General features: G+C 34.8%; 1 protein-coding gene across 9 annotated transcripts in view; it reads left to right on the top strand.

The window, feature by feature from the left end:
• The first annotated feature begins 275 nt into the window (after positions 1–275).
• The window catches only part of KMT2E (lysine methyltransferase 2E (inactive)), an 81575-nt gene continuing 56899 nt past the window's right edge, over positions 276–24951 (top strand). For 4 of the 9 annotated variants that reach the window (XM_074268405.1, XM_074268406.1, XM_074268400.1 and 1 more), the window contains exons 1-2: positions 277–714; positions 21499–21683. In XM_074268405.1, coding sequence (XP_074124506.1) covers positions 21613–21683 — 71 coding nt within the window. In that variant the 5' untranslated portion in view covers positions 277–714; positions 21499–21612. The other 5 variants (XM_074268408.1, XM_074268404.1, XM_074268403.1 and 2 more) reach the window with 4 other exon arrangements.

The following is a 24951-nucleotide window of genomic DNA, read 5'->3' as shown; positions in this document are numbered from 1 at the left end:
CCAAATACCACGATTGGTTTCGAGTAGTCAACGGCTGCACCAGCTTTAGAAAAAGCCTTTCTTGTTTCTCCCCCAACCCCTCGACCCTACCTCGAAGCCTCAGTGCAACGGACGGGGCTGACGGCCGCCCAAAAGCAAGATGGCGGCCCGCCGGCTTCGTCCCCTCCCCCCGCTGCCCCTGCGGAGCGGGGCGGGCGGGCCCCGTGCAGCTGCCGCCGCCGCCGCCGCCGCCGCCGCCGCCGCCGCCGCCGCTGCTGCCGCCGCCGCCGCCGCCGCGGCCCGCGGCCGCCATTTTCCTAGAGCGAGAGGCAGTGACACTGAGCGGGCGCAGGGGGCTGAGCTGGAGACACCGCCGGAGCCCGGGCAGCGGCAGTAGAGGGGGTGGCACAGACACTGAGAGCAGCCGGACCGCCGCCGCTCCTTTCCTGCTGACTGCTTGACTGCCCCCGCTCCTCCCCTCCTCCTCCTCCTCCTTTTCTTCCTCCTCCTCCTCCTCCTCCTGCTGCCTCTCTTCATCCACCTCCTCCTCCAGTCACTCGTGAAGAAGAGCCTGCGCTGCCACTTGGGGAGGGGGTGTGTGGAGCTCCGTGCCGACTACCCCGCGAGTCCGCAGTGGCCGCCGCTGCCGCGGGGTCAGGTCGCGGTCGTCTGGAGAGAAACCTCGGGGGTCGGTCCAATAACGGGGTTCGGGTGCCTGGTTTGTGAACATCACAGGTCAGTCCTGGGCTCCACGGGAGTTCACGGGGCTGGGGGGTTGAGGAGAGGGAGGTTTAGTCCACTAGGAAGAGGAGGAAGAAGGGGAGACTTCATCTTCATCCCACCTGGGGGTCCCCGGCCTCCTGGGGTGGAGGATGCGAGACGTTGCTGGTTCTCCGGAATTTACTCTCCTTCCCCCCCCCTCTATAATCTCCCCTCCCCCCGGAAAGGGAGAAATATGGCGGGGTTTGAGGTTGGGGAAGGGGGAACTGGCAGTTAAACCCCCTTGAGTGTGAGAGTTGGGGAAGGAGCGCACTCCCCCTCACAGGTAGCGGGCTAAGGCCCCCGGGATGCGGACGGAGGTAGGGGACTAATGTTTAATTGGGTTTGTATTGGAGCTGCCAATTTTCCCTCCTTCCCACCTGCATCCCTTTCCAGTTTTAAAAACAATATAGGCCTTATTTTCCCTTACCAATTCTTTATGTTACCTTTTTCCCTTACTCGGGTGGAGGTGGGGGGAGAGGTGTGGGAAGAAAGCCTTAGGGTTTGGGGTGTGTGTATATGTATGTGTCCCTGTGTGTGTATGTGTGTGAACGAGACAGATCCTCGCCCCCTAGGGAAGAGGGTAAACCCGCCCCTATGGTAGTCCACCCTCCCTCCCCCCCCTCCCCGTACCCAGCCTTCTTTCCAGTCCCCTCCCCCCACAAGCCTCTTGTTTATCCCTGTGTTATGTTAAGGACATACTACCTACGGTATGGCAGCTTTGAAAGAAAGCTTTTTGAGTACAAACAAACACAAATCCTTTTAGAAACATACGGGAGAAACAAACGGTTTTACTATGTTGTTTAAATGACGGGGATGGAAAAAATCAATTTTCCATCATCCTTCTTCCTAGAACTCAATTTCTTTTTAAACTAGCCTTCTAAATAATATAAACCGTGCTAAAAAGGAAAACTCCCTGGCTGTCTGGCGAGTGGAGTTTCTGCTGTTTACATCTCTAAAAGGAAATAATAATATAAGGTGAGGGGGGTTGCAGTCTTTCTGAACAGAAAGAAGTGAGATATCATAATCATAAGGAAGAGACATTAATAAATTGCATGAATGCTGCACTTTTTTAGTTAATTTTATAGATGTGAAGTAAAAACTGCAATTTCCCTCTTTTGTCCTTTAGAGATTCTAAAAATGGCGGCCCCAGGCTGATGTTGTGGTAATCTAATCAGCTCGGGTCCTCCACACCCCATGCAGTGCGTTTGTCTGCAGCATGTTACTGACTTATGTTTACATGAAAAGATTAGTTTTTTCCAGTTATTCACAAAAATGATTCTTTTGCGGAAAATCACAATGCAGTATTTCAGAGGACACATTTTGTTGGTTACTCACGAGAGAAAAATAAAATGACACCACTTTTGCCCCCGAAATCGAATTCAGCTAGCCTTAATAGTTTTTCTACTAGAGATGGGAGAGGCACATGTATGGCAATATTTTGTTTAACCTTTTTGGAGGAGAGGAGAAGAAAGAACTACAAATATATATCTGTCGCTTTGCTACTAAAGTGGAAATAGAGATTATGTGAAAAGTATCTTTGTTACACATTTTCATTTAGCTTAGATATTCCTTTGATTATTTTAATCTTGAGGAAAATGTTATTTCCTATCTCAGTCCTATTGCCAAAATTTATAATGTCGGCTGCATTTCAGGGAAGTACACAAACAATTTGTTTAAATTTGTTACTTCATCAGGTGTAAAAAATTGTTCTACACTGTATTACAATTTTTTTCATGTAGCATATTAGACATACGTTTTATGCAGTTTTAATTGTGTATTTTTTAAATGAAACTTGGTCTATTTTAAATGAAACATTTGAGCTGTAGAATCACCATTATTATCATATCAGTACAAAAATAAGGTCTTTTAAATAATTGGCATTGCATACTTGAAATTTGGGGTCAGAAAAAATAGTAAAATTTTTGTTCTTCCTCCAACTTGTTATAAATGTGACCTGTTATATAGCCCTTATAAGAATGCTACCCACAGCATAACTAAGTGCTATAAATTATTAGTATTTCAGAATCTAGTTGGAAAGAAAATTGTGTTTTGTTTTGTTTTTTTAAACAACTTATGTTCACCTTATTTCTAGAACTGAAATATGAATAAGAGTTTTAGACATAAATTAATTAAGCATTTCCTATCCTGAGACAGGAATATGAGTGTTTTTAACTAAGCTCTATGAGACTAGTAATGCTCAATTTCCCCTCTAAATGATCTTATTCCATTATAAAAATAATGATTTTTTAAATGTGTATTTTAGTTATAGTAAATTATTTTAAGTTACATGATCTAGATATTAGGCCTGCTTTATTTACAGACCACGAAAATGGCTGAGTGTTCCATAGTGTTTCTTATGTTAATATTCTATGAATGGTATTAGATGAAGAAAAAAAAAAACACGAGGGCAGTAAACAAAACTATAATAGTTGTGAAACTGAAATGAATTTATGAAGTGTAAACTCCTTAGCAGAATAGAAGTTTTATGTTTAAAAGAATCTTGGATGCTTTCGCTTTATAAAATATCAGGTGATTTTATGTTTCCATATTCTTCATTGGGAAATTTCCAAGACTTGAAAATCTTTCTGCTTTGTAAACCATTTTATGCTTATTCAATTCGCAACATTTAATTTTGGTTGGATAGGTAATTGAATTCTGTGGATCCTAGGATGGTTGCTATTTCAAACCTAAGCATGGGTCTTTGTCTTATCTTTTTATAAAAGAGTGACCTTAGTCATATCTAATCCAGGTGAAATATTTGGCATCATTTGACCTGAAGTAAACAGACAAAATATTGCATGCTATATATTACACTGAGGTCTCAAAGCTAATGACTTAGCTGATGACTTTTGTTTTATTACATAAATTAGAAGAACAGATTTGAGTTTTATTTTTAATTATTTTTTTCCTGGTTTGTTCTGATAATCTTATTTGCAAATTTCTTAATGATAATTCTTGTGTTTTAATACTAAGAATATCAGACATCTCAATGGATCTTTCTTTGTTCAGGGACTACCTGAAATGTAATGTATAAGTACAGCTGTAGCTATTTAGCTATGCCTGTGGGACTGTATTATTTTGATTTGGAGTCAGGGCTTTTTAGAGGGATTTATTGAAAGGTTAGGAGGAATTAACTTGTTTCTGGTGTTGAATGTTGAGACATCTGATCCATGGGAAAAACAAGTCAAGAGTATTTCTTTAGTTAGAACATTGAGGCAAGGAAGTTTTAGATGTAGTGAGGAAAGGTTGGTTGGAATTCTAGTTGATTGCTTTAATATTATATTTGTGTGTTGTGTTGTATTTTAATACAGTTTTAAAGCAAAATCTCAGAGAAACAAAATAGACTTTAGGAAAATCTGTATAAACTTTCTTGAAGTTAACAATATAAATTCCTATTGCATCCTACTTCATCTTTGAATGTTTCTTTACTTCTCATCCAAGTGATCTCACTACCCCAACTCTACCCCCGACCTGGCAAAGTGCAACAATATAAAATGTTCTGTAGCTTTGGTTTCTTTTACACTTTTACTACTTACCAATGATTTCTGGCATGTGCCACAGTAACTCTCTAGGATTTGCTGGATTCAGATTTGAAGAATTTGAAAAACAAGAAATTGATTTAATGATACTAGGGAATCCTTCCTATCTTTACTAACCTTTTTTATTGAGGTACAAAGGAAAAGAAATGTTATGGAACTGGCATTATTTGTATTACAAATATGAACTCAGTTTCCATGGACATATCATATCTGTTAATAAAAAACTTTAAATCAATTTTTTTTCTTTAAAGAGTAGTGTTTTTAAAAGCCAAGTCCCTTTGTAAGCCATCCTTCCTATTGCTGCCCTACTAATCTTTTTAGGAATTTTAGAGGAGTCATGAACTCCTCTATTTAAAAACCATCCCCGGCTCTCTGCTACTTCTGATCTACTATTTGTGTATCTTATCCCTCTGATTTACTGTAAGCTCCATGAAGTCCTGGATGATGTCTTACTTGAAGTTTTATGATACACACAAGGAATTGTTATAAGTGCTAAATTGTTTTTGGATTTTTAAAAATGCAGCGCTATACAAGACAATAAAATTTAATGTTTGTTCACTACATGCTTACATTTAACAAATGACAGATCTACAATACAGAACTGCTTAGTAGACATAATTCAGTTTACTTAAATGTGTGTAAAAATTAAAGATCAACAAACATTGGTCAAGTTCCTTCTATATAGCAGGTTAGGTGTTAGAGATATTGATACAAAAAGTGAAATAGGCTGTACCCTCAAGGAACTTCTTATGTGAGGATAAAACGGGTTGCCCCCTAAGTAAGTATATAGACTATATACGAAATAAATTCACAGTGATGAGAGAAGGAGAAACGGCATTTTAACAACTGGAAAAGTCCAGAAAGCTCTTTTTTAAGGAAAGGAAGAAAGTAAGCATTTATAGAGCATGTGCTGTTCTCCAATGTTATCTCATTTGAACCTCATAGTAACTCTTCAAGGTAGGTGCTATTATCCCCATTTTACAGTTAAGAAGCAAAGAGGTTTAGGTGACTTACCCAGGGATCATGCTCGTGTTTGTGGTCAGATTTGAACTCAAGGTTTATGTACTCTAGATTACATTATCCACTGGGCACCATGTGCCTCTTAAAGGAGGTGACCCTTGATGCTATACTTTAAAGAGAGGTAGGTGTTTCAAGAGGGAGAAGATTCTAGACTTGGAAACAACCTATATGCAATGGCATGGATGATGAAGATAAAATGCTAAGTTTGTCCAGCAAATAGAATAGATTGGCTGGTCAGAAAATGTGTGAGGGAAAATAATGTGTTAAGTCAGCTTACAGTTAGATTGTACTTCCTCCTCCCCCACCCTACCCCCAATCATGCATTCTTTTTTCCATAAGCAATTTTATGTAATACCCATTTAAACAACCACATTTAAGTTTGGAATGTTAGTATGTTAGCAACTATAAAGTTTATTGTTTTGTAGCAAGGCACTTGGAGAACATGATTAAAGAGACTATTTTAAATGTTTGTAGAATCATTGTAATTCTCAGAGAGGCAGTGTGGTATAGATATGCTGGAATCAAAAAGTCTTGACGGTCTTGGTATAAAACATGTTTCTGACGCTTATACTTTCTGCTTCTGAGCCTGTTTCCACATCTATAAAACAGGAACAATAATAATTATAGTATGAAATTGTGGGGTTTTTGTGAAGTTGTTATTCATTCTGTATTTTCATGTAATAGTAACAGATTTTCTGTAAAGAAAAAAAATTTAAAAACACATTAACCTCAAAACTATGTGCCAGATGCTGTATTCAAATTGAAAGAGTAATTTCACTTTTTTTGTGAAACATAAATTTTTGTACTGAAAATGTTTGATGTCTAATTTTTATGAGGGAATGCAACATGATGGGGTCTTTTTTATATAAAAATTGACTTCAATGTATTACTTAGGAAAATCTTTTTTCATTTGATATAAATAGTATTTTTTAAACTGAAAGATTGATTTAATGTTAGCAATTTAATAATTAATTTTATTCAAAAATTTAAAATACTAAAATAGATGTTCAAAATTATGCATTGGAACTACCCTAAGAGGATCACTCGTCTCTAAGAACATTAAATACGTTTTCCAGAATATTTCACATATTAATCTAAGAATGATAGCTTTCAGTAGTTTATAAATGGGAGCTGGGCAAATAATAAGTGCCTTTATCTTCTAAGGGAGCTTCTACTTGGACTTTTGATTCAATCAGAAAAGCCCATATTTCTTTAATGAACTGACATTTTCTAGAGTACATACATAGATAAAAACTATTTCTTTCACAAACTCAGGGTAAAACTTTTAATTCTTTTTCTATGTATATGATTTGGGAATTTACAACTCTAATTTTTGTTTGTCTTGACACTCATTTAGATTAAAAGACAGTGTTTCTTTACAGTTCTACCTATATGATTTTGTTAGTTACTCAGATTTCCATTGTAAGTATTCATCGTCATATTGCCTGCCATCTCCTTTTCTTGGGTTTTAGATATAGGTGTTTCCTTGTGCTCAAAATCAGAAGAGGGGTCAAATGTGTCATAAGAGTATTCTAGAACTGTTCCATATATCTTCACTATCTTATTACTTGCTTTATCAATGATAACTTTTCAATAAAAGTAGAACTGAGCCTGATCCTTAGCATTTATAGTTGTTTGCTTTTGTTACTATTTTACTCTTTGGAATGTGTTACCTTTTGGTTAAGTAGGAGAAGGGAGGGAAATTACTTCAATGAATACAATTTTCACAGACCTTAATAGAAATTTATATACTCCTAAACAAATGTATCACATAGAAATTAATGGATTTCTACTCTCTTTTTGCTTAAGGTAACCCTTTTCAGGAGACAGCTACATGTTCTAGTGGAGAGAGCACTGGGCTTGTAATCAGGAAGATTCATCTTTATGAATTCAAATCTGTGTGACCCTGGGCAAGTCACTTAATCCTGTTTGCCCCTGTTTCCTTATCTGTATAATGAGATGGAGAAGGAAATGGCATTCCACTATAATCGTATCTTTAGTTAGAAAACCCCAAATGAGTCACAAAGTTAGACACAATCTGATGATAAACCTTTTTCAGAGGAACCTTGGTATTGTCAGTATGGACATTTCTTCCAATTATATCAAATTCTACCCCTTCACAGTTAAATAGAATTACTGTGGATGAAAATATCAAGTTGTGACCAAAATGAGGATGATCTATTTCTTTATTTTAGCTAGACTGTATGGTCCTCTGGTGACAGATCTACAGTTTTTCACTTAACCAACTTTAATAACTGGATTTTTTATCATTTGGGCTGCAAAGATTTCAATTTTTTTTCAATGTTGAAGAACAAACTCACTTTCATTACTTACATAGGTATAATGAAATACATTTACAAATTAGCAAGGCTTTGCTTTAGTGAGGAAGAGAGTATGGTAGCCCAAAGAGGACTACAGTAGGGAAGGGATCTCAAGCCTTTAGGAACCAAGTTAATCTGTCCAACTGTTTAACTACTAAACGAGAACTTTGGACAAGTACTATGGAACTTAGGAGGCTAAGCCTCTTGGCTGGTATAATCAGTATCATTGAGGCACTGTATTGGATGGATAAAGAGCTGGTCTTAAAGGTAGGAAAACCTAGGTTTGAGTGCTATTCTTTATACTGACTCTGACCTGGGCAAATAACTTGCCTGGAGTATTAGGTATTATAGAAGAGATGCTAACTTCACTTCACTTCTTCATCTGGGCATCATAGATTCCCAGTTTTTGTCTTATGATCAAGACTATTTTTGTGAAGTGACATGGACCTTAAGGATGGATTAGAGAGCAAGAGATAATGTCCTAGATTTTATGACACGAATAAAAAAAGATGTAGCTGAAGATTGAACCAGGTGTGTTGAGCCTTAATAGAGCAGAATAGTTGTTGGGATGGAAGATTGTGTTGCAGCCAATTTTTATAAGTCCTTCACTTCTGGGCTAAGGAGTTTGGATTTTACCCTCCATTTAAGAATTTTGGGCAGAAGAATAGCATAAAGAAACTGATGATTAAAGAAATCAACTTTTTGGTATTATTGATTAGAGAGGCAAGAATTTTAGAATTTTATAATAGTGTAGTCTCCAGGCCCATACTTGAGGTTGTCAAAGTGAAAAAGAAAGGAACAGATGAAACAAACATTAAAAGAATGGATAAGACTTAAACTAACTCATTAAATATTAGAGAAGCTTGGTTAGGAAAATAGAAGTATCTAAAAATTAGTTGAGATAAATGGAATGTTGAATAGAAAATAAATTTCTTTTTTCTCATAAGTTAACACCTCACTGTGGGATTTGGGTTAGTAAGTTCTGGGTTAAGGAAGAATTGAGAAGGGAAAAAGAGTAAAGTAAGAGGTTTTACGTCCAAGGAAGTTGGGATGAGCTCTGATTGTTATGCAGAGACTTTCAGAGCAATTTAATCAGTCAACAAGTAACTATTAAATAACTAATATCTACAGGGAGACTCCTCTCCACTTATACAACTCTTATCTTTTCTGGACTATTGCAACAGTTTTCTAATTGGACTGTTTCAGTTTCTTCCCATTCCATTGCACCCTCTATTCAGCTGCTAAAGTAATTTTTTTTTTCTAAAGCCTAGTTCTGATCATGTCACTTTATTACCATAAACTTCTCTGTTAATTACCCCCAGAATCAACTATAAAGTTCTCTCTTTGGCCTTTTAAAGTGCTTCATAGCCTGGCCTGTTTTCAACTTTTCCAGTATTTGCTTTTCCTCTCCAAGGACAGTCTATTCCCTAATCCTTGCCATTTCACTGGCTGTCCCCCATGCCCAGATTGTTCTCTACTCTTTTCACCTCTAAATTTCCCAGATTTCCCTTTAAAATAAGCTTATATCTCACATTCTAACAGTTGCCTTTAGTTTTGAGATTCCCTTTTACTTTGTGTATATCTTGTTTATAATTTTTTTGTGTGTTCTCTCCCCCAAAACCCAATTATTTGAGCTTTTAGAGGGCGTTATTTGACTTTTGTATCTCTAGAGTTTAGCACTAGACATATACTAGTAGTATAGATATGTCTATACTACTAAGTTCTTAATGTTTCTTTACTGACAGATTCTAATGGGGTTTATATCACTTTCTTAAGGACAAAAATTGGCTTTAAAAAAAATTGTTACTGAGCAGTTAAGGACATTATATAAATTCTTTTTAATTGCTACATGTTATATGGCCTGCTGGGCCTGCCTTTGAATCGAAAGAAAACACTGACAAGGCTGAAAGGAGTGTAGCAGAAAAGACTACATCAAAGTATTCACTGCTCCATCTAGCTATCCCACTAGAACTTTTAACTACACTATGCTGAATATTAGGGATCCAGATAAAAGCAGGCAAGTTAGTTCCTGCTCTTGAGTAGCTTTCATTCTAAAAAGAGAAGATAACTCTTAAGGAGGTGGTATATCAAGAGTAGAAGTGTTTTGAATAGAAAAGTCAGAAGGAATGATGATAGGGGCCAATAGGGCAAATGAGCCATATGTGTCCTTTCCAGGAGTGATGTTAGTTTGATTACTATTTTCAGAGCTAGAATTGGAAAACATGGAAGATGGTCAAAAAGTGACATGGTAGATCTGGCTCTTGCAGGAATAAAATGCATTTCTTGTTTCTAATTTTCCTCATCCCATTTTCTTCCCTTCCTGAAACACCAGCTTCTCAGTATAAAGGGTGGCTTAATGATTTCTGTAAAAATTATTATAAATCACAAAAGAAAAAATATGGGTTGGATCAAGGTGTTTATTAGCATAAAATATGTCTAAGTTTAGGATTGTGGATTTTTTGTTTTGTTTTGTTTTAAGGGAAGGTTTACAAACTGAATCATTCTCATGCTTAAATCCTAATCCTTGGCACTTGGCACTGGCAAATAGACTTCTTCCAGATCTTTAACATTAACTTATTTCTAATCTCCTTGTGGATTTAGCTGGTAGGGCTTTTTTGCTAAATATGACCTTTAGGAATTGGATACATTTTTCCTTCAGTCCATGCATGGTACTGTATTTCTTGCCTACGATATATGGCTGTGAAGTTAGAAAAGTCCAGGTTGACATTTTCTTCTGTTTCCCACCATTCTTCAATTTTTCATCTTTGATGACAAGTCTTTCATATACAGGATTCTCTCACCTCCCCAGCCTCCTTTGGATGTAAATTTAGGCTCTGTGCCCTGTTTTTGGTTTTTTGTTTGTTTGTTTGTTTTGGTTTTTTTGTTTTGTTTTGTTTTTTGGTCAGTTTGGTCTTTTTTCAGTTTCTGGGTATTCTTTTGGAAGGAAATAACATTAGTTGGATCTTCTTGTGGATATTACCCTGCTTTTAAAATTTTCTTTGTTAGGGATTTAGCCATAGCATAGAAAGGATATTATTCTACAGTCTACTAATTTGAATACTCAGGAAGGGCCTCCTTCTCTCCATGTGGAAAATGTCTGCCCTGGTCATCAAGGCAGAGTGTGGGTGATTGAAGCACATTCCTATTCTGTCACCTGAGTCTTAAAGATCCCATCTCCATGGAGGTAGGCCTTTTTATTCCCTTAAGTGATAAGGAACCCAAGTCAATACTTCTGGAGGCTACCAGATAATTGTGTCAAAAGAGGCATAGCTTGAACTTTGGCCAATGGAGTCCTCACGAACAGTTTTAGGAGAAAAATAAGCCTAACCCAAGGGGGTAGTTTAGAGAGGGAATAAATCCCAATATCTATTGGTCTATATTATCATGATCTATGAGATTTGACTTGTTTCACATACATCCTTATTTCCCTTTCCACTAAATCCCCAATCTCTAGCATTCTTGTGCTGCTGTTTAATATTTTTTTTCCTGTTAATGCCTCAGAACCTTAATTTTCTTAAAGGTAAAAAAGGAATAATATTGTTTGTACTGATAGCTGGACACTGCAGACTTTAAAGCTAGGAAGACTATTAAAAGTTCTCTGTGTTCCAGAGAACTATCAGTTACTATGAAGTTGTATGTCTGTGTCTTCAGAGGGAGTGCACACTTATTTATGTTTTTTATTTCAATGTACCTCTATCCATTATAATATACCATCTTTCTCATGTTTATATGTTCTACTTACCTCCCCAGATTGTTGTGAAGAAATCATTGATAGAACTTGAAGTAGTATAAAAATGTGAAGTATGTCTTGAACCTAACCTTCCTGTGGTCTGCCCTTCCTCCTATTCCTTGCCTGGGCTGAGCTGACAGACAAACCCTTGAGCCAATAGATGCTTTTTCTTGAACTCCTGATATTTCCCTTTTTTTAGAATGCTGAATCATGGACTAGTGGGTTTTTCCCCCCAACTCCTCCTCCCTTTAGATTACAGAGATTTACAATAATTATGTATTGGACATAAAGCAGTATCAATTCTCCTGCATGCTTTTCCTCATACTACCATTTATATTCCTCCCCTCCATAAACATCTTTCCTCCCCCCACACATCTAAGCAGGTAGGGTCATTTCAGTTTAAAGCTATGTCACTCATTCTAATTTTAAAATAAACCATCTGAAAGATAGTTTTGGTAATGGATCAGCTTGGCAAGGTAATTATAGAATTGAGGTGGCAGAGTAGGAAGGAAAATCATTAAGTTGTCAAGGGGCTTCATAAGAAACCTGCTCTAAGGCATTCTTGTTTCTATGGAATTAGCATATCTCCATTCAATATGGATTGATTTCATTATTCTTAAAAAAAAAAAAGAATATCTTGGTTTAGTATTATGAAAAATGTTTTGTAACCTTATTTTAAATAGAATATATTCTAAATAACCTGAGAATTCTACAAAATATTTATAAATCATTGGAATTTAGAGTTGGAATGGACTTTACAAATTGTTTAGTCTAAGTTCTTCATTCTACTAGTAGGCAAAACTGGGGTCTAGACAAGTGAATTGATGTATCCAAGATAAATGGTACAGATTTCTGTAGAGAGGCAACATTGTTTCAAGAAGACAGCACCAAGTGAGGAATCAGAATACTTAAGTTTAAGCTCTAGTTCTTTGATTTTCTATCCAAAATGCTTAACGCTTTACTTAAAGTAAAGTGACTAGGTGGCACAATGGATAGAATGTCAATCCTGAAGTCAGGACTACTCAGCCTTCCTAAGTTAAAATTTGGTCTCAGACACTTACTAGCTGTGTGACCCTTGGATGTAACTTTACCCTGTTTGCCTCAGGGTCCTCATCTGTAAAATGAGCTAGAGAAGGAAATGTCAAATCATTGTTATGTCTTTGCCAAGAAAACCCCAAAATGGGATTGTGGAAAGTTGGACATAACTGAACAAAAAGAACCAGATTATGGAGAACCTATATAACAAGATGAATTTTTTAAAAATAGTTTTTATTTACCAGATATATGCATGGGTAATTTCACAACATTGACAATTGGCCAAACCTTTTGTTCTAGTTTTTCCCCTCCCCCCAGATGGCAGGTTGACCAATACATGTTCAATATGTTAAAGTATAAATTAAATACAATATATGTATACATGTCCAAACAATTGTTTTGCTGTACAAAAAGAGTCGGACTTTGAAATAGTGTACAATTAGCCTGTGAAGGAAATCCAAAATGCAGGCAGACAAAATTAGAGGGATTGGGAATTCCATGCAGTGGTTCATAATCATCTCTCAGAGTTCTTTTGCTGAGTGTAGCTGGTTTAGTTCATTACTGCTCTATTGGAACTGACCTAGTTCATCTCATTGTTGAAAATGGCTACATCCATCAGAATTGATCAACATATAATATTGTTGAAGTATACAACGATTTCCTGATCCTACTCATTTCACTCAGCATCAGTTCATGTAAGTCTCTCTAGGCCTTTCTTAAATCATCTTGTTGATCATTTCTTACAGAACAATACTATTCCATAATATTCATATACCACAATTTATTCAGCCATTCTCCAATTATGGGCATCTACTCAGTTTCCAATTTTTGGCCACTACAAAGAGGGCTGCTATAAACATTCTTGCACATACAGGTCCCTTTCCCTTCTTTAAGATAGATCTCTTTGGGATATAAGCTGTGTCAAAGGGTATGCACAGTTTGATAACTTTGAGCAAAGTTCCAAATTGCTCTCCAGAATGGCTGGATGTATTCACAATTCCATCAACAATGTATCAGTGTCCCTGTTTTCCCATATCCCTCCAACATTCTGCATTATCTTTCCCTGTCCTTCTAGCAAATCTGACAGGTGTGTAGTGGTATCTCAAGAGTTGTCTTAATTTGCATTTCTCTTGATTAATAATAACTTGGAGCATCTTTTCATATGACTAGAAATAGTTTCAATTTCTTCATTTGAGAATTGTCTGTTCATATCCTTTGACCATTTATCAATTGGAGATTGACTTGATTTCTTATAGAGTCAATTCTCTATATTTTTGGAAATGAGGTCTTTGTCGGAACCTTTGACTGTAAAAATGTTTCCCTTCTAATCTTATCTACATAGTTTTGTTTGTACAAAAGCTTTTCAATTTGATATAATCAAAGTTTTCTACCTTGTGATCAATAATGAGCTCTAGTTCTTCTTTGGACATAAATTCATTCCTCTTCCACAGGTCTGAGAGGTAAACTATCCTTTGTTCCTCTAATTTATTTATAATCTCATTCTTTATGCCTACGTCATGAACCCATTTTGACCTAACCTTGGTGTAAGCAATGGTCCTCAAACTTTTTAAATAGGGGGCCAGTTCACTGTCCCTCAGACTGTTGGAGAGTGGGATTATAGTAAAAACAAAAGCACACACTGTCTCCGCCCCTCAGGCCATTTGCCCTAACCTGGCGGGCTGCATAACCATCCTCAGCTGGCTGCATCTGGCCCACAGGCCATAGTTTGAGAACCCCTAGATGGTATTAAGTGTGGGTCAATGCCTAGTTTCTGCCATATTAATTTCCAATTTTCCCAGCAATTTTTGTCAGACATTGAGTTCTTATCCCAAAGGCTGGCGTCCTTGGGTTTGTCAAACACACTAGATTATTCAAGTTATGGATTATTTTGTCCTTTGGACCTAACCTATTCCATTGATCAACTAGTCTATTTCTTAGCCAATACCAAATGGCTTTGGTAACCGCTGCTTTATAATATAATTTTAGATCTGCTACAGCGAGGCCACCTTCATTTGATTTTTTTTTTTTCATTAATTCCCTTGAAATTCTTGACCTTTTGTTTTTCCATATGAATTTTGTTGTTATTTTTTCTAGGTCTAAGATGAATTTTATAGTGGGAACCATTGTAGGATTTTGAAAACAATAATGTGAAAAAATGGGTTATTTAAGGAACATTAATAATGATAATAATGAACATTAATAATAATAATAATGGAGAAGAGAGTGACTGAGCATTGATAAACTAGTTAGGTTATCATTTGAACCATGATAGCAACAGTATTTCAGTAATTCTGAAGAACAAATCATTTGTATTTTTGGTTTTGGGGGGAGGGGAAAGGTGGGTTAAAAGGGAAAAGTGATGATAGTTTAATTGACTTTTATAGATATTTTTTAAAGTTTTAAAGATAATTAAAAAAAAAAACTTGATTCTCATGATGACCTTGTAAAGTAGGTATGCATTACTATTCCTTATTTTACAAATGAAATGAAGTTTAAAGGTTTGGGGCAGCTAGGTGGCTCAGTGGATAGAGCACCAGCCTTGAATTCAGGAGGACCCCAGTCCAAATCTAGTCTCAGACACTTAACACTTCCTAGCTCTGTGACCCTGGGCAAGTCACTTAATCCCAGCCTGAGGGGGGGAAAAAGCTGTCACTCACTCATGGTTATACAATTAATAATTATCAGAGAAATAATTGGAACTTAGCCATCGCTAGACCCCAAGTTACTGAAATGTCTGAAAGAGACCAATATTCATTACCAAATGAGATAATATTTGTCTGGTACTTTGCAAACCTTGAAGTGCCATATAATTGCTTGCTATTCTTAGTTCCTTCATGATTTTTCGTGTATGTTTAGATCTTGGATCCACTTCTATAACTTATTACAGTACAGATCAAAATCAGTTTTTTACCATATAATCTGCCTGATTTCCCCAAAGCTTTTTGGTTTAATTCCCATGGCTTAGGATGGGAAGATCATTTGTCTTTTTGCACTTGATTTATGAAATGCTAACCTCTTATTGACATATTTAAATGAAGATATGTAGCCTGTCTCTAGTTCTTAGAGTGGTAGTTTTTATGGTTTCAGGTAATGTACATCTGAACATTTATAATTACTCTTTTGGGTGATTTTTTTTTTTCTTTCCCTTTGTAGCTAAATTATGCTAATTTGCATAAAGGAGTTACTTGTGGAACAGATTTGTCATGTTTAAAAAAGTATCACATTTTAAGTTTCAAAGTAATTTGTTTTTATAGAATTTGTAAAATTGTTTCTTGTTGGGGTTTTTTGGTTGTTAAATCCCTTAAAAACATTTTAGTTTGAAGGGAAATTTAGAAGGTTATTGAAATATGAGTACCTACAACATTTCACTAGTCACTTAATGGTCTTGTACATAACATTATGATTTTACAGATTCATGGTCACCATTTTTATGTGGAAGTGTAGGGTGTTAATATTAGAGTATATGGATTTTATTTTTTAAATTTCAAGTGGAACACTAAAATGTTCTTTACTTCAGGTAGAACACATTAAAGTGTATGTTTGGGCAATGTTAGATTATATAGCTTAATGTTGAAAATAGATTTTTATTGATATTTGATTTTATATTTCTTAATTTCCCCTTGTATCTCATTTTCCCTTCTCATAAGAATTGCCTTAGTTTTCTAATGTCAATATTTTAATATTTAAAATAATGTTTTGAGATGTTATATGAATTGTAAATTAAATTATAAAGTTTTGTGCTATGAATCTTCTGCTGGGAGATTAGCTCTTTTAGAAAGTACTTTAAAATCTAACTTTGGCAAAGTTTTGGTACCAGTTTTTTCCTTCAGTTTTAAAGTCTGTGATATCTGCCTTCCTGTCTAAGAACATTTAATTTTATTTCACAACAAAACTAAGAATCTTATACTTAAAATTTCTTGAATTCAATTGAAAATCTCTATTAATTTTACAGTATGGACTTTTTAAGCAGAATGTCTGTATGAGTATTAATGAATTGTATCCCTTGAAAACCAAAGAGCTCCGATGTTTCTTTGATTTTTTTTTTCTTTTTTTTTTTAAACCAGATCTTTGGTCATGGTTTAGCAACTAGGGAGTTCCTAAAAATGTATACTTAGTTTATAGTTACAATTAAGCTGGGTAGATGAACTAAGTTTATTTGCTGAGTGAAGCAAATTGAATAATCTAGCATCCTTTTACTGCTGTCAGATCTCATTAGGATGATGGGAGTACCGAAAAGCCATGAGAAAAGTGACATGTCAGTAGTCTTACTCCTACTGTTCAAGTTAGGGGTTTGGGGCATACAGAGCTGCATACATACTTTCCTTTCAGAAAATCCTTTCTTAGTCTTTAAATTAACCTTTCTAGTGACCTTCGATTATAAAGAAATCTGGCTTTGATAGATAGTGTGCCAAAGTGCTGAATTGCTCTGCAGTAACCCTTTTTCCTTCTTTACCTCTCCCTCCTATCTTGGACAGCCAGAGGTGCTAACAGAGTTTTTGGATGTAGTAAGTTCTTCAGTATACTTTATTACCCACTAGATTTTTATCCCAAGTAGAATTTCCTCTCAGTTCTTGTTTCTTTGGTATCCTGTTAGGTTTTATTGAACTAGTAGCTAAGTACTTAGGAAGTACTGTATTAGACTAACTACATAACTAGGAAAGTGATAGTGGGGAACAGTCTTAGGAATGCTAATGGTGAATTATTTGTTTTCCAAAGATCTATTAAATATCATGTATCTAGAACCACTGCTTTGTTGGAATGAGCCATCTAGTATTATATTTGCAGAGAATATTGAACTATCTTAATAAATTGTTTTTCCTTTTAATGCAGAAGTTTAGTATGAAAAAGGTCTTTGGAGATCAGATAATCCAGCTAATTTTCATAGGATCTTGTATCTTTTTCTTCTGTTAATTCATTTTGCACCATTAAAAAAAAAATCACTGTTAATTACATCTTATATGTGATTACTAGTTTAAATCCCCAGTTTATAAGAAAATTTGTTGATGTTGGCATGTCTTTTTTTTTTTTTTCCTGAGGCAATTGGGGTTAAGTGACTTGTCCAGGGTCACACAGCTAGGAAGTATTAAGTGTCTGAGACCAGATTTGAACTCAGGTTCTCCTGACTTCAGGGCTGGTGTTCTATCCACTGGGCTACCTAGCTGCCCCTTGGCATGTTTTTCTAAAGATTGACTTTTTTTTTCCTGGAATTCACCTAAAAATTCAAAGAGGTCATTTCCTAATGAATGGTTAGATAATGCTGTTTAAAAGATTGTCATTATTTTTATTAATGGCACTATCTTTTGAGCTGGTTTTTCATTGAACTTACATTCTCAGAACTTTTTTTTTTTCACATTTCACTGTTTGAGTTTATTCTCACCTTTCCTTCCATTCTTTCTTCCTGTGTTCTTTTTCCTTGTCAGTCTGTTGGTGTATATTCTGGTCTTTTCAAATAATTTAAATTCTTTCTCTAATTCTTTTATTGCCAAGCAGTATAATGTGATAGAAAAAGCCTCTAGACTTGAAGTCAGATGATTTGAAAATGATTTCTATCTTTACCATTTGCTAGTAGTGTGACAGTGGTCCTTAGTGGGCTACAATTTTTTTTTTTAATTACTTGCTCTTTGACTCACAGAGTTACCAAAAAAAAAAAGGTCTTTGTAAACTTTTATGTTCTGTATTAAAGTGAACTAGTATCTTCTCTATTACTTTTCTCCTTTATTCCACTGTATTAAATTGTTCTTATAACTTTAGGGTTTTTTTCATATTATGTCTTCTCTTTGTGTTTCAAAAAAAATATTTTTCTCTGATCTCCCCACTCTCAATTTTTCTTGAATATTTAGCATTGGTTATTACTTGTTTGGCATTGCTTAGTTTTCATTTCTGTAAAGGTTGGTAGACATTTAAAATCACTTGCAGTCTTTGTCAGAAAGTATTTGGCTACATTTAGGTTTTTGTCTTGTAATTGTGTCAGTAGTTCAATTTTATGTCCTTTGGGGGGAAAAATAGCTCAATGCCTTATGTTCACTTGGTTTCTAGGTCTGTTCTGGATAACAGGTTTTGTGAAGATTTTTATTCTTTCTTGGACCTCAGAATTACCACTCATCTCATGGTATTTCATTTTACATTATTTCTTTGATGAATAAATATTATTTACTCTTCTCACAGTATTTGCTGACTTGTGATTAATAGTGATTTCTATTTTAAAATAAAGATATAAGCTGTTTTGGGAACAATTGTTTGGTTTCTTGTCACCTCTTTCCTCTACCCCTTCTGCTAGTGAGTGTCTTAACTTCTTCTGACATAGTTCTTTTACATCTTTTCTCCCAGCAACAATTCATTGGCTTGTCAATTCTTATTTTTTTAGAAGACAATGACAAGACAAATAACACATCTGTCATGAATGTTAAGCAGGCTGGGTTTCCAGGATGTATTTGGATACAGTGACCTACTTGGTATTTCTTGAACTAAATTGATAAAGAAGGTCCTTGGTTAAAAGCCAAGTAAATCTGGATCCCACTTCCTCTCCATTTGAACAAACTAGAGGTTTTACTTCTTCAAGGAGTTTTGAAGTTTTAATCATCAAAGTAGTTTTTGGATAAAAGTGACTATATGTGGACTGTGATGATTGTTGCATTTTAGATATTTAAACTCATTTGATTAGGGTATACTGCTTATAAAGTTCCTTGTCAAATGCACTAATCACCTCTCATTCCAAAACCACATTTTACTCCTATCCTTGTCTAAATATGTTCTGTTGTCATGAGAAGATCTAAGTAAAAAGGTGGTTGGAGTAGGGAATATTTAGGTTTCGTGACTAAAAAAAAATTTAAAAAAATTCAAACATGTACATTTGAGTGATTAAAATGTATACACAGTACCCAGAACTAGTAAGCAAGCACTTAATACTTGCTAACTTGATAAGTTATTAACATCCTAATTGTATGCAGACACACTAGTATGACATAGGAAATACGTAGTTATTTAAACAAGGTATATTCAAGCAATAAAGCATTAAATTTTTGGTTTCTGCTTCTGATAAACATTTATAAGCTTGATTAATGTGTAAAATGACCTTTGTCTCTATCTTTTAGATGATTTATTAACCTTAAAAAAAAAATCTACTTCAGCAACTTCCAACAGAGGAAGGTTTGTTTTGTTAGATTTTACCTACTAGAACCAAAACTATCTGAGTGCTGTAAGTGAATAAAGGAAAAATTTTGAATGGTACATACTTAAAATTTATTTTGCATGATCTTTGTCTTAAAGAAAATTTTAATTTTATCTAAAAGTCTTAGCAATATAAATGCTAATGAAGAATGTAGGATAATTTTCATGTCTAAGTCTACTCTTGTATTTGCAATTTTGAAGAAATGTTTTTAAGTATAATCTGGCATAGCATAATCTAGAAATTTGGGACATTGCTTATGAAATTAGAAGAATTTTAGTTCCATATCCATGTCTATACTTTAAATGGGTTTTAATATAGAAACCCTTGGATTACAAGTTTGAAAATAACAAGACCTTTCTTCCTTTGGTGAATTCAGACCCATTGTGATACCTAATTATTACATTTTTCATGCTTATATTTCCATGTGGCATCATTCTTCTCATTTTGCTTCAAATTCTAATGGATATAAAGCCTATTGTCTGGAACATAGATTAGTTTTCATAAATTTCAGGAATAACATAGTAAAGACATAAACTAATATTATAAATTATAGGCAACCTGTTGTTTCATGTCAATCTGTAGATTTATCTAAAATTATACAGAATTAGAATGCAGTCAATTCTCAATTATAGCAGAAGAAATTGTGGATGGACCTCTTGGTAATCAGTTTGTTGTACAAAAAATTATGTACAAGTATTTTAATGTAGAGTAAACTACATAAACAGACTACTTGGTATAGAGAATAGAAAGCTGGCTTCGGAGTCAGAAAAAGCTGGATTATGACTTTGGGTTAGTCATTTTCACCTTTCAGTTTGCATAGGCAGTTCTTTAAGGCTACAACTTGGAGAATATGTGCTTAGCTATGTTGATAAGAGGATATTTATTCCTTGTGGATTTTAAATACTGCTGTATTAGTTTGTTCGATACATATTCGAATGGTAGGATCATAAGATAAATGGATTTAGAACTAGAAGGGATGATTAAGTGACTTGTCCAGGATCATATGGGTCATGAGTGATTAGCAGAGACCAGATATTACCTCGTTTTTAGATCCTAGAAATTGTACCACAATGATTTGAATGTTTTATTACTGTTCTTGGTCAACATGTTACCATGGATTAGGTACAGGTCACATCACACCTATTATACATTTTGTTGTGGTTAAGTTATTTCCAACTCTTTGTGACCCTATTTGGGGTTTTCTTGGCAAAGCTATTGAGAAATGACTTGCCATTTCCTTCTCCAGCTCATTTTACAAATGAGTGCAAACAAGATTAAATGACTTGCCCAGGGTCACACAGCTACAAAGTCTCTGCGACCAAATTTGAACTCAGAAAAATAAATTGGACTGTCTCCAAGGCTTGACACTACATCCCTTATGCCACCTAGCTGCCCTCTTGGATATTTAATGTTGTTATTCTAATGAGGAAAAAGTTTGAATACAAGCTATAGTGGTATTGAAATAGTGTTTAAAACAGGATTATGGTATGTGGCTTTCAAAATGAAATCTTCCTTTAAGGCACCATTTTAACCTATGATTATTTTACCTTTTATGGTTTACTAAATGTTCCATTTCTTTAAAGAAAATGGCCTAGAAATATATTTCCTGTTAGAGATTCCAGTCTCCTACACTGAGTACTTGACTGTTGAAAAAGAAGTAGATAAGCTAAAGTAAGAGTTTATCTATGCAGAAATAACTGTGGCAAGTAATAACTGATGTTGAGTATTACATAAAAATTTTTATTTTAAATGATATGAAGTCTGTAAAGAATTTTGTTAACCTTAAAGCATTTAGTAATGTTTTAATGTGCATATTCTGTAAACCTTGAAGCATCAGCCATTACCCGTTATAAGTTATATATACCATACCTATTATGTAAAATGTATGAAAGTATTTCTGAAGCTTTTTTTGTTCCTTTTTTTTTTTTTTTTTTTTTTAAACAGGGTTTGTGGATGCACTTAGATGTTTGCAATGAGCACTGTGGCTGGCATGCCCCAGTGTTTTGGATACCAATGCATAGGACTCCGTAGTAATCGAATTTATCAGAAACGAACGTCATGAGCATAGTGATCCCATTGGGGGTTGATACAGCAGAAACTTCATATTTGGAAATGGCTGCAGGCTCAGAGTAAGTATTACTGTAACCAAATTTAGAGCTATCCAAAAGTGGAATGGGTTGCTCTGGGAGGTAGGGGTTTTCTCTCACTTGAGGTTTTCAGGTAACATAAGGGTGACCATTTGTTGGATGTTGTAAAGGGCATTCTTTGTCAGATACAGTTTGAACTAGATTACCTCTGAGGTCCCTTCCAACTCTGGTATTCTGTGATCTTTAGGGGTTAGGGGGGTAGGAAGCATTGGAACTACTTAATTTTAGTCAAATAGCCAATGTTTAAATGAAACATTTTTCTCATACTTATCCTGCAGACATTCACTGCAGAAATACATATCTTTAAATCAGCTATTTTTTAAGTTAACTATAATTAATATTAATTACAAACTTGAGTGGAAGTATTTTATTTTCATAGCTCTAAATGTCTTTTGCTATGCTAAATTGCTATCATTTGAAAACATTTTTAAGCCAGTCCTTATAGGTAAAATAAAATAGTGGTTAGCTCAGCATCCTTAGAGCTAAGAAGACCTGGGTTCCAGTCCTATTAATTTACCAATTATGTGATCTTTTAACCATTTAGCATCCCAGGTAACTCTGTAAGAAAGGAATTGGTAACTTTTTTTATGTCACAGATCCCTTTGGAAGTTATAAAAATATTTAAAAAAAAAAAAAAAAAGATTCATAGACCTTAAGTTAAGAATCCCACAGGTAAGATTATTAGTGTCATTAATCTTCATTGATCTAGCCAGTGTCCATATCCAGATAAAGTCACAAGTCTGAAATGGGGAGAGGAGCTACTTATATTCAAGTTGTTAAAGTAATATGCTATAAGATTTCATTTTTGGATTAGGTTTACCTGTCTTGATACTTTTTTTCTAAAAACATTAAACACTTCATTAAAAATGAGACATTGTCTTTGTACTATTGATTGAAGAACATTTTTATATAAATCCATTGCTTTTAGGAATTTTCAAATACTTGTGTCATAAGACTGTCTCAGTGGATTTATTTTTATTTTATTCATATATACATAAACACATACACATACATGCCATTATGTTACTGAAGAACCATGCATCTCCTAAGTTTTTGAAAGGATAAGATCATGAAAAAGGCAAAATAAGTGTCTGCCTTTTGTAATAATGTTACTAGTAACCTGAAAATAAAGCTTAACACTTTAAGGAACAGAAAAGTATTATTAAAAGCTGAAGACTGTAAGAGAAGCTTACAATGTTCTTCTTCCTTAATAAGTGTCTATTTAGCTTAAAATGAAATCCTTTTTTCAAAAATTTAAGTTTATGTTCATAGAATTTTGGGGTTGGGGGAAAAAAAGAATTTTGGGGTTGAACTCAAGGATCATTAAGTACAACTACTTCATTTTACAGATGATAAAACTGAGGCTTAGAGTGGTTAATTACCCAGAGTTACACAGATTGTAACTAGAATCTTAAAATTATGAACAGAGAATTCATTTTAAGGTACCAGAACCTTTGCTGTAAAGAAGATATTAAAGTAGTTGCTATTGACCCTATAGCAGTATTGTGTAATCTAGACGTGATTTTTACCTTCTGCTTTTTTCCATTAAAAAAGATCCAAAGATGCTATTAATGCTATGATTTATGTAGCCTTCAACACAATTACTTATCCAAGTATGTATTCTGCTTCTGTATTGAGGACAGATTCTGAACTTTGCATTTAAGGGATTTGTAAATTTTATGAAAGTTAACCTGGACATAGCCTTTGAAAGGCCCCGGTGAACTATAAATAATGTGGGTATTCCCCACTTTGAAGAATGTCCTACAGGTGACAATCCAACTACATAATGAAAAAAATTAAATGATATTACCAAAACCTTGTTTGCTTAATAAGATAATGAGCATGGGATTTATTCAAAATTAATCTCCCTTAAAATTGGAGGGTTTTTTGGTGTAAATCTTAAGAACTATGGGTTCTGCACAAAATCAGTTGTGTAGGTTCCATATATGGCAGGCTCTGTAAAACTAACATAAAGAGTGTAGTGAGGACATCATTGGACTTGGACTCAAAATCCCTGGATTAGTTGTTTTTTTATGTATGACTGTGGACAAGTCAGTTAGCTTCTTCAAGCCTTGGTTTCCTCAGCTGTAAAGTGAAAGAAATAGTTGCAATTTCTACCTCTTTCACAATGTTGATAAGATCAGTTAAGATAGATTTGTATGACTCATTTTTCACAAAAATTAAGATTATTAACTGTACTTTTAAAAGGGAATCTCTACTATATGAAAGGGAATATAATTTTATTTGCTTGTCTATTATAAGCAAATTTTTTAATATGTTAGGTTTTTATATTGGCAATCAATAGATAAATTGTTTAGTTTATGAAGATTCACAATATGATTTGCCTTTATTAGAAAATCTCTATAAAGCAGATTTCTGTCCTTCTCCCTTCTCCCCAGTTATAGATGCCTTTGTTAGTCAAGCATTTGTTTTCCTAGACTTAACCTCTAAAATAGGTGTTACGATGAAGAATCATAGAATTGCTAGATAAAGGCCATCAGTAAATTTTTGTTCTCTTCTGAACCAAAACCTAAAAAATCTTTTAAACTGTTTAGAGTCAAAATTTGAACACTTTAAACTTATATAATATATAATTTCTTTTAAAAATGCAGAAGCAGAAACCTATCTAAAGTGCTTTTACACTCAAAAAATACATGGAGTTTTCACAAAGTATTTTCAGAACTAATATATGTACTTTATAGTGTAGAATTTAAATGTATTGTAATGGTATACATCTGGCAAGATAATATGACTGATCCAAAAGCTAACTATTTTATGACATCATTAGAAATTATTCAATTTTGAAATGTTACATTTCTGATATTTGCTCACTATGAAAAAAAAGATATACTAAATTAATTTCTCATCTCCAGTGGCCTACTGAATATACCCACTTTGCACTTAGTCATAATCTTAAATCTCAAATACAGACTGCTGAAACTTTCTCTTTGCCCTCTTTTGGATTTACTCTTTCTTAAGTACCCTCATTTTATTAATCAACTAGACTCCACTTTTATCATTCCCTGCACATCCCTCAGAGCCAATCATCAAAGTTCTCTCAATTTCCCCTCTTTTCTCCTCATCTTTTCTAATCACCTTCCTAGTCTTTCTTTGACATCTACCATTCTTGGCTAGGTTTTTATTATATCATGCCTGGACCTGGATCATAATGCCTTTCAACAAGGCCTTTCTATTTCTAGTCTGTCTTTAATAGTCTCTGCACTTTGCTGTCTGATTTATAAAACACCAT

Source organism: Sminthopsis crassicaudata, chromosome 5, assembly GCF_048593235.1.
Source record: "Sminthopsis crassicaudata isolate SCR6 chromosome 5, ASM4859323v1, whole genome shotgun sequence".
Taxonomy (NCBI): Eukaryota; Metazoa; Chordata; class Mammalia; order Dasyuromorphia; family Dasyuridae; genus Sminthopsis; species Sminthopsis crassicaudata.
Note: the sequence above shows the minus strand (reverse complement) of the source record. Positions and strands in the feature narration are given on the sequence as shown.